This window comes from Phaseolus vulgaris, chromosome 7 (assembly GCF_000499845.2).
Source record: "Phaseolus vulgaris cultivar G19833 chromosome 7, P. vulgaris v2.0, whole genome shotgun sequence".
Lineage (NCBI taxonomy): Eukaryota > Viridiplantae > Streptophyta > Magnoliopsida > Fabales > Fabaceae > Phaseolus > Phaseolus vulgaris.
In genome coordinates this window covers 3,883,400-3,897,667 of record NC_023753.2, presented here as the reverse complement: position 1 = coordinate 3,897,667, position 14,268 = coordinate 3,883,400, and the positions used below count along the sequence as shown (strand labels likewise).

The 14,268-nt window shown below is 30.2% G+C and overlaps 2 protein-coding genes across 2 annotated transcripts; both read left to right on the top strand.

The window, feature by feature from the left end:
- The first annotated feature begins 4,555 nt into the window (after positions 1–4,555).
- LOC137827911 (pyruvate kinase isozyme A, chloroplastic-like) lies at positions 4,556–8,614 on the top strand. Its single transcript, XM_068634286.1, has 7 exons — positions 4,556–5,303; positions 5,707–5,794; positions 5,894–6,084; positions 6,706–6,824; positions 7,338–7,581; positions 7,753–7,987; positions 8,087–8,614. Exons 1-7 carry the CDS (start codon positions 4,764–4,766, stop codon positions 8,413–8,415), a joined length of 1,746 nt encoding a protein of 581 aa, XP_068490387.1. The 5' UTR covers positions 4,556–4,763; the 3' UTR covers positions 8,416–8,614.
- A 1,090-nt stretch (positions 8,615–9,704) lies between these two features.
- Positions 9,705–13,823, top strand: LOC137827889 (uncharacterized). The gene is made up of 4 exons (XM_068634248.1): positions 9,705–10,229; positions 10,687–10,916; positions 12,777–12,884; positions 13,545–13,823. Exons 1-4 carry the CDS (start codon positions 10,037–10,039, stop codon positions 13,665–13,667), a joined length of 654 nt encoding a protein of 217 aa, XP_068490349.1. The 5' UTR covers positions 9,705–10,036; the 3' UTR covers positions 13,668–13,823.
- The last annotated feature ends 445 nt before the right edge of the window (positions 13,824–14,268 follow it).

The following is a 14,268-nucleotide window of genomic DNA, read 5'->3' as shown; positions in this document are numbered from 1 at the left end:
AATATTATATTTTAATTGTTTAATATTTAAGTGTTGTTTTTTTTATTTTAATTACGTTTTTGAATGTTGTGGATCGTGTTTGGAATGATATTGTATGACGGGATGGTATGGAATTGAATTCATGCATTTGGGATAATGTATGGACTGATGTTTGCTGTGTATTAAGTATTGATGCCTATGTGGTAACAGAGATCTCCGAGCTTCACTGATGATCTAAGTCACATAGACTAAGATATCAGGTGGTGAGAAGCTGATGGGGGAGTTCATGCACACCGTGACATATGAGATGCACGGCTTGGGTTGTATTGAACTTACCCTGATCCTTTCTGTTGGATTCGCTGGTAATCTTTGGATCAGGTGTTAGTCTCTGGTAGGACTTACTTAATACGGGTCTTCCGGAAGACGTTGTTTGTTGAATATTCTGGATGTGTAGATCCATGTGAGATCTATGTGATTGTTTTAATGTTGGGATTTGAAGAAGATTGTGTAATTTGAGAAATTGATCATGTAACTTGGTTTTCTCTTTGGATTTAAGTGTGTATATTATAAAATTCTATTTTCAGTAGCTTACCCTTGCTTTTCTTGCTGTGTTTGAACTGCGATGACTGTACTATGTACACGAGCAGATGACCATACAGGTGCAGGAGAGCCTTAGAGGTTACAGAGTTTTATTTTGAGCTGTGGATATGTAAATATTTGTATTTCTATAAATCCTAATCATGTATTAGGAATGTTTTGAAAAACTCCAAGTTTGTATAGAAATTGGTAGAACTTTTATTGTAATAGTTATATGTAAATTATGGGGTGTTACATTACCTAGATTATCGAACAAATTAATCCATAAACATTGAATTGGAAAATATAAAAATTTAAATACACAATAAAACTATAATTTTTAATAAAAAATTAATTTATGAAAAATTAAAACTTAACAAAATTTACAAAATTAATCACTTCAATTCAATGATTATTTTCTGACAAATTTAATAACATTTTAATATTAAAATTAAGAACAAATCTTCTTTATTTGAATAAAATCATTCAAAATTATTTTTTTTTATTTTAATTAAGATGTATAATAAATCTATCAATTATATAATATTTTTTATATTTTAACTACATCAATCATATTATTTATAATTTTTTTTATCAATCTAATTACTTTCAATCTACATTCTTTCGCACAAATAACATAGTTTTTCGTTTTCTTTCTTCCCTTTCTACTATCATCCTCGTCAAAACATATTAATTCCGAAATCCAACAAAACATATTAATTCATTCCTTACCACTTTCATGTATTGTAAATTTGTTTCTTCATTTGTGCTTTTAGGATTAACAACGTGTTAAATTTTGAAGTTTTTACAATTTTCAATTTAATGATGTAAGTGTGTTTCTATTGAGTACACTGATTAATTCTCGTCTCTCTTCTTTTTTTTGTCAGGTATAACATATTTTTATGTTAAATTTTGATGCTTAATTGTTGTTTTTATTATCCACGCATTGGTTTTCTCTTGATAATATACCTTCACAGATCATATTTTCTCTCTAGGGTAATCTTCACACTACATTTTTTAAGTTATGATTTCGACGATTGTTTTTTTTTTCTTTTTTAATACTCTTATAATTATTTATATTATTTGAAATTGTTAAATACAAAGGAAATATATGTTTGGACCCGGAAGTCTTTTGCGTATAATTAATAAAAATTAATTTAAAAACTAATAATTTTTATAATAACTAAAATAATATCTATTTTAATTATTATAGCAACCAACTATTTTTTTTGTCTCATTTCTATCAATAATTTTCTTGTAGTGAAATTTATATTTTTTTACATTTTCTATATTGTTTTAATTTTTGTTAAAGCGAAATAGTTAACACCGATATATTATTAGGATGACTATTTTTATTTTATATTTATAATAATTTTTTTTATTAATTATATATGATTATTTTGTTTTGTTTTGTTACACACCAATGTTAAGATTAACCAATATATACTAAACCAAATCAACAAAATTACATGAGACTATTAATTCACTTGAACCTTTATCAAAATACTACTCTTTACTTCAATCTCACCAACATTTCAATAACCATGTCTAATTATGTCTAATTGACCTACTTCCCAAATTGATTTTCTTATACTCAAGACCAATATAACAACATTTCAAACCAAAAGTTATTTAACCAAATACCAATTTAACTTCATTATCAAGTGTACAAATTATCTTTTTAACAATTAACAGTGCCATATGTTCTCATATTCTCAACTAAAAGTAAATAGATTAACCCTTTTTACTTGAAATTTCCTTGAAATCATAGAAGAAAAAAACCAAAGAATCATAACTTCAAGAATCTCATCTAGAAACTTTTAACTCCATGACAACAAAATTACAAACTAAAAGAAGTTATAAAAGTAGTTGAAAGATTAAAAATTCTCAACTACTAAAACTTAGGAAGATTGTTAAAGATAAAAGAGATTATAAAAAAAAACTTATTCTACTCTAAAAATCAATCAGATGGATATTTTTTTTTTTCAGGCCATAGACAAGGTAGGATATAAAATTTAAAATTGAAAAGAGAAGTAAAAGCCACAGAAAGAAAGAAGGAGAAGAGGAAAGAAGAAAAGAAAGGTTGAAATTAAAATGATTACACAACTATGTAATTAAAATTATAAATCAATGAAATTATTTAATCTTAAAAATAAGTCAACAATTAAATAGAAAAACAAAAGCTTAAAAATGATATTAAGGTATTTACTGATAATATAAATAAATAAAGGGAACTTTATATTAATAATATTTTTAAATAAACTAAAAAGTACTGTATATTACGATATAATATAATTTTAAAAAATGAAAATAATTTTATACAAAAATGTATCAGCCATGTTTTTATAAAGAAATATATCAACCATATTTTAATAAACAAATATATTCTAATGTTTTAATATACAATTTCTTTATTGAATTTTACTACACACAAAAAAATTAAAAGCATGTTATAAAAGTCCACAACAGTAAAAAAAAGTTACTGTCCTTTTTTTGACCCCAGATAAAAGTTGGTGTCTGAGACTATTTCCCACTCTGACCACAATGATGACACCCTAATCATTAGAAGTATCTTACTAAACACAATAAAAAAGCTCAATACCCCACATGTGATAAATAAATATAAAAAAATAAAACAAAAGATAATGTATTTTATAAAAGATAATTTTTCCTTTCAATATTCACTCTTTTAAATTAGATTTTCTTTTATCTATTACATTTTAAAATTTAGTATAATATTTTATATTGATTTAAAATTAACTCTATTCCTAATTTAAAAGCATACTAACAGTTAACAACTGTCATAAACATATAAATTTTAATCGTCAATATATTGAATCCATTAAATAAAATAACTCTAAACAGAAAGAATAATAACTGACTAATTTAAAAAATATAAAAATTAAAAATTTTCAAAGAATAAAAAAGTTCTGAATTAAACCAAAATGGTAATTTAAATTTTATAAGAAATACAACATGTTACAGAAGCAAATAAAGGAGGTATATAAGTAAATAAAAGTTAATACAAAATGAGACTAATGATATAATGAAAATTTAAAATTAAATGTAAAGTGTTTCAAATACTTATTATAAATATTAGCGCGATATGCATTTTTTTTTACTTATATAATAATATATATATTTATATTTATTTAAATAAAATATAGATTTATGTATGTATGAAAGATAGAGAGAATATAAGAATCTTATTATTGGATTTCAAGAGATTATAGGAAAAAGAGAGATAGAGTGAAAAACTGCGGTAAAAGAGAAAATTATGATAAATTTCAAAAATTAAAATTGGAAAACAACAATTTCTTGAAAATTGATGAAAATAAGATATATTTTAAAAATTTAAATTAAAAAAAAATTATTTTACATTTAAAATTGCTTCTAATAACTGTCTTAATATATATTTTTTTAAATAAAAAAATATATAATACACAATAATATAATAATAAAATTAAATATTATTATAAAGATAAAATAAGAAAAAAATTAAAATAAAGAATCATTTATATATCGATAAATATAAATAAAAACATAAATAACTAGTTATTCTGTATGTCGCAGTATGAAAATCGGTCCGATTGTGGATCAAATTAAAACATTAAATCGATGGATTTGGGTTTATCAATTTATATTAAAAGTATATTATTATATAAGATTATCATTATTTTGAAAAATTCAATTTCAATTTGATTTTTTAATAAATTAATAACATTTAGAATATAGTTATAATAAAATAATTAATATCTAAAATAAAGTTATTAATAACATGTAAATTTATATTAAATTAAGATTGCGAAATGAGAAAGTTAAAAAGAAAAAAAATAGAGTGAAAGCTAAATTATTTTATCTTAGTTGGAAATATCGAAGTCAAGGGATGAATTGAGTAATCATTACCGTACGGATTTCAAAATAATTCAGTGCAATGTCATTAAATGGTTAAAATATTTAAAAATGAAGAATAAATATATTTTTCTGTGATTAAAATAATATTTTTTTATTGAATGAAGCCAACCTCCAAAACCTACTCTTATTGGCAGCAAAAATCCAAAGTCTGAACAAAGACGGAGTCTACAAAGAAACCCTTTCAATTCAAACCCTCAAATAAACCCTGGTAAAGTTGAAGTCTCTGATACCACATTTCCATTGAAACCTATATTGAAACCAGCACAAGCTTCCATTAGCTTCTACTTCTGAAAATGGTTTTGAAGTCAATGGTTGCTTCAGCGAGCGATCTAAGTCTAGTGAGTGCTGCTGGGAACGCTCCACTCGATTTCAAGAATCGGGTTTTTGGCGGCCGAGTCGTTAGCCTCGGATTTCGGTTCAACAGAGGGAGATGGAAGGGCAATGAAAGGTTTAACTTTAAGGTTCGGGCTGCTTTGGATGTGGGAGTGGAGGGATCAAGGAGTAAGGCTTTGCAGGGGACTTGTGGATTGGATGTGGTTTCAGAGGGAGATATAACGGTAAAGGGGTTTGCGGGGTTGAGGAAGACCAAGCTCGTGTGTACAGTTGGTCCTGCATGCAACTCTTTGGAGGAACTTGAGAATTTGGCCTTGGGAGGTATGAGTGTTGCCAGGCTCAACATGTGCCATGGCACCAGGGAGTGGCACCGTGATGTGATTAAGAAGATCAAGAAGTTAAATGAGGAGAAAGGGTTCTGTGTTTCTGTGATGATTGACACCGAGGGTAGTCAGATTCATGTTGTTGATCATGGAGCCTCATCCTCGGTTAAAGTAGAGGTATGCTGTTTCTGCTTTATTTAACATTCAATGGTTAGATGTTAAAAAGTAGTACATATAAATGGGGGTATCAAGTACCACATCTCGTTGGATTGTTTTCGCATCATTCATAGATGTTCAGCCTTGCAAACTATCTGGTACTCAATGGGAGAGTGTTAGAGATCTCACCTTGACTTGTGTTGTGATATGGTAAAAACAGTGTGTGTTGATATGGAGCAACTTTCCCTTCGTGAGCTGTCTTTTGGGGTTAAGTTAGATATTAATCCAAATTATTAATGAATATGTTTATATTTTTGTGTGAAAGGCTTTTTTGTGCTAGCTTGTCCTAAATGATCACACTTATTGAAGTTAGCTAATTTGGAGAGATGCACTTTTTTCTATATTGTTTTTGTTTCCATCTCAGGAAGGTTCAATATGGCATTTTACTGCTGAGCATTTTGAGGGTTCTCGCCCATTCACAGTACAGACAAACTACAGAGGTTTTTCTGAAGGTGATGTCTTGCTTAAAGAGTGAAGAAACAGCTCTTCCTTTTCTATCGCAATGAATTTATGCATTAAAGTTAGTACTGAACTAAGTTGATGTCTATCAGATATTGAAGTGGGTGATGAACTTGTTATTGATGGTGGAATGGCTTGCTTTGAAGTCATTGAAAAGACAGGAAATGATTTGCATTGTAAGTGCATCGATGCTGGTATTTTCCTTCCTGGAGCCAAATTTAGTTTCTGGAGAGATGGAAAGCTTGTGAGGAGGAATTACAAGCTCCCCACTCTATCAACAAAGGTATACATATTCCATTTTTTTCTCCCGGGCTCATTTGATGAACATCATGAAGGATAAATTTAGCATTCTGCAATTACTTCTTTACATGTATGGCGTTGATTTTCTGGAAGCATTCTTAGGCTAACAGTGTCAACTGTTGTCAAAACTCATGTTTAATATTTTTTGTAAATAAGGTGAAATGATATATTACCTCAAGGATCAGTGCTTACATTTGTCAATATATGGATGAAAAAAACTGCACCCTATATTGTTCCTTCCAAAGTCCCAAGTTTTGCTCCTCAAAACCCATTCAGAAAATCTGGAAGAACTGGTTAGACTGACGTTTCTTCAACTTCCATAAATACAATATTTTTATTAAATTCTCAGACAATGCAATAAACCTTTCCGTTTTACAATGTCTGTATAACTATTTGTATAAGTTTCAGTGACAGCATACAGAGAAGCTACCTTTTTCTTAACTGAACATATCGTATTCATAATTTACCAGAACTAATAATGAGTTTGTCTGTTTGGACCTCTTTTTATTTTTGTATTTTTCTTTGAAATAATTATAATTATGGATTGAAAATCTTTCCCTTATATGTTTTTTCTCTCCTAAATTTGAATTGTTTACATCCACAGGATTGGGCTGACATTGACCTTGGTATAGCTGAGGGTGTAGATTTTTTTGCCTTATCCTTTGTCAATCATGCTGATTCTGTTCAGGATCTAAAGAACTACCTCTCTACGAAGTCAACCAAGTAAGGAAGCATGACTTAAAAAAGGAATAGTTATATGGTTCTAGCAATATAATGTAACCGTTAATTCCTCTAAAAGGATGTTGATATTATTTTTTAGTACAAAATGTCGTGCCAGTGGCTAGGAATCTGTTAAGTATCACAATCATTCTACTGCAGTGTCACAATGTCTACTTGATTTTCTTCGATTTCCCTTTGAAGTCCTGCTGCATTATGATGGAGATAGCCATGTAACACCCAGTCATTTGCACCCTAGTGGTGTCATATTTACATCTTCAAGCGGGCGTATTCAGTACTATTTCCTAGGTTAAATTGCAATATTGTGATTGAAGAAGTCATAGGTTGAGCTATTAAATTCAGTGTTCAGCTTCCTCTCTGTCATTGCTCTCTGATAATACTGTTGTTAACAGCATATTTATTCGATAATTAACCAACTCAACCTGTTAAGTTACAAAATTATTTTCTTCTATGGACTTAATTCAATGTTATTTTAGCTAAGTTATATGATTGTTTCAGATCCATTAAAGTTTTGGCAAAGATAGAAAGCTTAGAATCTCTTCATAAACTTGAGGAAATAGTTCGAGCTTCTGATGGAATCATGGTGGCTCGGGGTGATCTTGGGGTCGAAATACCACTTGAACAGATTCCTTCTGTCCAAGAGGATATAATTTACGTATGCAGACAACTAAATAAGCCAGTGATTGTAGCTTCTCAACTTCTTGAGTCAATGGTTGAGTATCCAACCCCAACTCGTGCCGAGGTAAAATCAATTTTTTTCCAGGATGAATATTATAAACTTGGTTGAATATCTTAGATTGAGAGTAAATGTTACTAGGAAACTAGGACAGAATTCCATTCTATGATTATATGTTTCCAGTTTCCCTATTGGATTTCTGTTCTTACCTCATAAATATTTGCTTTTATGTAATAGGTAGCAGATGTTTCTGAAGCAGTTCGACAATATGCTGATGCTTTGATGTTGTCTGGTGAATCAGCTATTGGGTCATATGGACGTAAAGCTTTGGCAGTCTTGGATATGACTAGCAGTAGAATGGAGTCATGGAATCGGGAGGAGAACAGACAGAATCTTCTCAACCACCACCAACTTGGAGCAGCATTGCCAGAATGCATCACTGAGCAAATATGCAATTGTGCTGTTGAAATGGGTACTTCATATTTCTTCTTGCCACTTCATTCTATTATGAATTGTGCGTGGTGGTTAGAGTCTAATAACCATTATAAAAAATTACCCTTTTCTTCTGCAGCCAACAACCTTGGTGTGGATGCCATCTTTGTGTACACAAAGCATGGACACATGGCATCACTTCTATCACGCAACCGCCCAAATCCTCCCATCTTTGCCTTCACCGACGATGAAAGTACCCGTATGGCTCTGAATCTGCGATGGGGGGTTGTACCCCTTCTGGTTGATTTATCAGATGATGCTGAATCTAACATCTCAAAGTCAGTCCAACTTATGGAATCCAAAGGATTGATCAGCCAAGGAGATGTTGTCCTAGTGGTCTCGGATATAGCTCCCAAACGTTCCTCTCCTATGGCTCTCCAATCAATTCAGGTGAAGACTATTGGCTAAAACGCAAGGTTGCAAAAATATCCAGGGACACGTGTCCAAGAATTTTCTTGTCCTAATGTATAATTAGCTTGGGATAGTATCGTATTATTGGTTTCTTGTCCTTATGTATAACAACAAAGTTTATAAATTCTCTCTTGTAAAACTCTAGCTAGATCTGAAACCTGTTTCAAAAGATGCTTATGAAATTACACTTCGTGAATTGCCCATTATAAGTAGTTAATACAATTGCACTAATATGTCGCAATTATATTATATTCATCAACTTTGTTTGATTGTTGTGAACTCACAGAATACTACATTCGCAAGTTTCTTTGCTTACACGCGAATCTAATACTCACTTTCGTCTTTCCATGATATTCTTACGAAAGGGATCTTCCCAGTTGTCTCTCGCTTCATATAAGAGTTCAAAAAAGGAGTAGGTAAAGTGGTAAAGTAGGTAAAAGATAAAAAATGAGTCTAACAAAAAGTGAAGTTCAAAAAATGGCATTCCTTCTAAAGATTATAGGCAGTGTATTAAAAAACTAAATTAGAATTTAATTTCTATTCAAATATCTTAATCAGTTAAAATTTATTGTTATATGATTTTAAGATATTTATTATTTACTACAAAAGTTACTTAAGTTTAACTATTTCAAAATGTCTCATCCATTCCTAAACTTCTGTACTACCAAAATAAAATGAAAAAAGAAAAATTAAAATATTATATATGTATATGTATATGCACACACAAAAAGAATAAAAAATCTTTATACTATTGGTATGGGCACTATTTATTTTTAGAATTAACCAAGGTTATAATAACATTAAAGATTATTTTTTAAGAAAGATACCTATAATTTGATTTAGTGTATTAAATCGTGAATCATTTTCATTGAAATTAGATTTAAATGACATTTCTTAAAAAGTTGAAGTATACTCTTGTGTTCTAATATATTAGAATAAATAATTTACTGAATTTGACACAGTTACTATTTTACCTCTTCCACTTTTTAATGGGTCTGTCCAGTACTATCCTAAATTAATAAAAGAAATGTCATTCCATCCTTTTAAAATTATTTTTTTATCTTTATTAGTACACTTGCCTTTTTTTTATCTCTTTCAATTTAACTTTTATTTAAAAAAATAATTGTTAAAAAAGTTTTATATTAATATTAGTAGATACATGTGTAATTGAATTCTTGTTTTGTGTATTATTCTATTATTGGTGATAAAGTTGATAAATACGTTTCTAAATTTACCGAACATCACAACCCAACAAAATAAGTTTGCCATATTTTCGTGGAAGGAACAAAATGATTGGAGTTTATGAGAATAAATAATAAAATAAATAGTGAAGGAAATCCATTCGCGAAACAAAAATCATGATTATTTTGTCCATGTTGTCAGCAGCCTCTGACCGCAAATCTGCGACTGGTTACTTCTTTCTAACCACAAACGCACACCCACTCTCCGCTCACATTAGCATCCTCAGTTCTATCACTCTAAATTGCGCTTATCCAGCCGATGCAAGCTCTACTCCACTTCTTACTTCCTCTAGAAGAAGCCTCTTCACGTCTCTCTGCCACCAAACCCCTTTCCTTCATTTGGGTTTCTCTGTCTCTTCAAATTTGGTGCTTTAGTTATGGCTTTTCTGAGACCTACCCTCTCCCAACTTTCCCTTTCCCAATATAATTTCCCCAGAAAATCCACGTGGAACAATCACCTACCATGCTGTTTCCACAAAAGGATCGCAAAGCTGCAAACTTTCACCTCTTCTAAGTCTTCCACTTTCAGGGTCTGTTGTAGTTCTCAAGATTCCAATAACCAAAAAAATGGCAAGTTTGATTTTTTTTTAAATTATTTTCATGTCTCATTTAATGATGGTTATTTGGAATTGTTATAATTCTAGTTTTAATGAGAAAAAATAGTTGCTTTTTAATTTGAAATAATACAGAAATTTACTAAAATTTCTTAGCTCTGTTTGTTTAATGATTTGTATTTGTGATATCCACTCTCTTTGCTTGGCAGATTACTAAAATAAAATTTAGATTTTTTCCCCCTTTTATGTCTGTCTTCATCTGGTGTAGGATGAGTTCTTGTGCTTTAAGCATGTTTATTTGTGTGGCCTTTCATGTGTTGGTTAGCAAAAAAAACAGTATCTCATTATGTTTTGGCTAGACAAGTAGGTTTTGTAGTGAAGGGGTTCAGATTATAGTCTACAACTGGTTAAAGAGAACATCAAAATGGACAATACCTTTTTGTGTCTTCATACTGCTTCTGTTTTGTTTTCAGGTGAAGAGCCTCCGGAGTCATTATTTATGAAGGAATTGAAGAGGAGAGGTATGACCCCTACATCATTGCTTGATGATTACCAACAAAGCAACTATGAACTTGATGAAGAGGTGTACGTGAATGAGGAAGATAGAGGTTTCCCAAAAAGAAAATTTGTGTCAACCAATGTTGAGAGGAGTCTAGACAATCAGAGGGAACGATCTATGGCCCTGAACAGTGAAGGTCTTGAGGTTGATTCATTGTCAACATTCCTTTTCCTTAAATAATTTATAAACAAACAGTTATGTTATTTCAATAGTTTTGTTGTCAGTAGTTTGTCTTTGTTATCCGGTGTTGAACAAAAAATACTAATTTAGTTTTTTTTTATTAATGAGAGACAAGAGAGAGGAAAATGAGGAGGGAGGACAAGGAAAAGACACGAAGGATGAACATATGAAAAGAAGTACTGAAATCCAGCTATGAATTAATGAATGGCAACTTACAAGATTGTGGTTTCAACCTTATTCTCTAAACATTCGATACTTTTTAATCTTTTATGTGTCAACAATTATATAAATAGTAGGTCTAATAATGAGTGACATCAGTAGCCCTTTTTAGCTGGCAGCTGTTACTGCTATAAACTTTTGGCTTGTTACTCAAATCAACAAACTTGATCTTGCTGTTGAATTTAGAACTTCAAATAGTCCCCTTTGAGACATCACATGTTTGGAACTTAAAATTCAAATGGCTTCTGCAGAATGCATAGAATTAGAAAGAATTTAAAATAATTTTCAAAATAAAATTGTATCTTATCAGTTTTGCAATAAGTAACTCCCTTAATTTCAGAGATGTAAGATTTCATAGTTAAATTCTAACGACATTATTTCTTGTGTTGCCATAAATAGCTTTGAAGTGTGTACTTTAGCTTCTCTGTAGTAAATTATTATTACTTTAAGACTTAAGAAAATAATAAGCTGTTAAAATTTTGAATTTTTCATTTCTGAATCTTCATGTTGAAATACAGCTTCCATGCTTCTTATTATGAATTTCAATGATTGCATAAGACTAATGAAATGTTTGCCACAGCTTATTTGTGCTTATGTTATGATTCAGAAATACTATACCTGTTTTTAATAAGATATGTATTAGATACAATTATTCTAAAAATACATAAGATATAATATGTGTAGGATTCATATACAGATATTTTAAGAAATGCATAAAACATAAAATTATATTCTGCAAGCAAATCCAAATTAACATACTTTTAGGCATTACTAAAAACAAAATAGAATTCATAAATCATTGTCATCATAAATAATTTTTTTATTTCCTGACAAATAGAAATAATATCAATCTTATTTCTTTCTTGAAATCATTTGTGAAGAGGGTAATTTCCATTTTTGCCCCACCCAGAGACTATGTTTCTAGTTCTATACTGTACATATATTTCAATGTTTCATATGTAGCTGTATTCGAGTTTTATAGTTCTTTTAAAGGCTTAGATACTTTATTGGTGAAACATTTAAGAGTATCGGATATGGATATGCAAAGTGAATTGAAGTATAGTGCTTCATGACTTGTGACTTTCTCATAAGTTCATTTTCACTTATTTTAATTAGCTTTGTAGATGAGCTTATCAAAATAATATGTTTTTAGCTTATTCTAGTACACTTCACTATGAAGCTTAAGAATAAACTCTCATATAACAAAATCTTATTGAATAAGTATTTAATTAAATTGTTTACCTAAATACTCCCTAAATTTGAGTGTGAAATGGGCATTAGTAACTTGAAGAAATCGTTCATCAGTACACTGTTCTAGTATTAATAACAGAATATTATTAAGAAATTAACATGATGATGTCCATAGTATGCAAAGGCCTTCTGTAAGACCAGTTTAGATATTGATGCACTTTCTTTTTCATCGTATATTATTACTACATGAGAATGTAGCAATTGCTGCACTGCCTAAATTATGAGGAGTCTTTTGGATGCTAAATATGAAAAAAAAAATCTATATATCCTATAGAAATGCCTCTACATCAGAATTAATAATATATTATATTGAGTTAAATCCCGTGAAATCACTTGTGTATTCATCTATTTCAGGGCTTAATACCTCGTGCTAAACTTCTATTGACAATTGGAGGAACGTTCTTCTTGGGATTTGGACCGTTGATCCTCATAATTGTTGCAACTTTTTCTGCTCTCTACTTCGTAAGTTCTTGGCCTGACAACTGATGTGATGAGTGCATTTTTTTTATATATCAGATCACCATATTGATGCATGTCAGTATCATGACCATCTTACTTGTACAATGACAACATGATTTTTCTTTCATTTATTAGCTTGTTTGTAATTGAAGCAAATAACAATTTGACGGGTAAAAGAACATAGTCTAGTATATGGACAAACTATGTCAATTTAGCACCTACAACTTTAAGCTATATACTAAACTTCTTCATTGTAAATAGTTATAATTCATGATAGACATAGCCAATGCTGTAACTAGCATATGTATGAATTTTGTCCCCGTTGTCTGGTGAACTAACAAAGCTCCCAATTTGTGACTACAACTGTTTTTGTACATTTAATTATTGGGAGCAGCCACTTCATTTCATAATGCTGAAGCTTGTACATTTAAATCTTTTAATCTACGCTGTGGTTTTATATCTGATATGTGGCAACAAAGCTCAATGCAACATGAATCCTTAGTTTGAAATGATTTTCCCCGTCGAGAAATGAAACTTTTAATGGCAATATATTTGTTCTTGTTGGCATGCTCTTCTTACACTTCAGGCATCACTTTGTAGTGGATAAATAGGAGTGATGTTTTTGAAATGGCTTTGAAATTGATCCTTAGTTTACTGTTGCAGTATTTTGGACCAACATTTGTCCATGATGCAAGCAAGATGGCTATATCACCTCCACAATATGTGGACCCTTACGCACTCCTTGAAGATGAAAGGATATCACAGATAGCACCTCGTCTAAACTAAAGGCAAGACTAAACATACTTAGCTCTTAGGAATCTAGTTGCATATATCAAATTTCTGTTTACTTAAGCCTCTGTTGATTTAGTTCCATTGTAAAATATCATCCAGATCAACTTCTTGTTATCTATTTTGCTTTCATCATTGACTCAATTCTTTTCATCCGTCTCTTCCATTTTGCATAGATCCTATGCATAATTTAAATATAAATAAAAGCTCCATCAGAAGAAACATTGCTTATAATGCTTTATTTTTCTGTTACAACTAAAGTTCCTCACCCCCAGACGATATTCTGATGAAATGAAAGCCCACAAACTTGGCAAACAATGAAGGTCTTGCACCTTCTTGAACATGAATAAAAGGAAGAAGGAATCATCGAATGTTGAAATGTTGGTTTTATTAAGTATGAGAGAAATCATGTAGCAGTTGTTACGTAAGCATTAATGTAAATACGTAGTATATAAACAAAGCTGCTTTACTTGAGCTTTTCAAGAAAAAAAAAATCTTTTTTAATTAAATTAAACATTATTATACAGCATGAAAATTAAATATACCATTTTTGTTGGATACTGTTCATCCTAGTATCCTACGTTGGAATAACATGAAA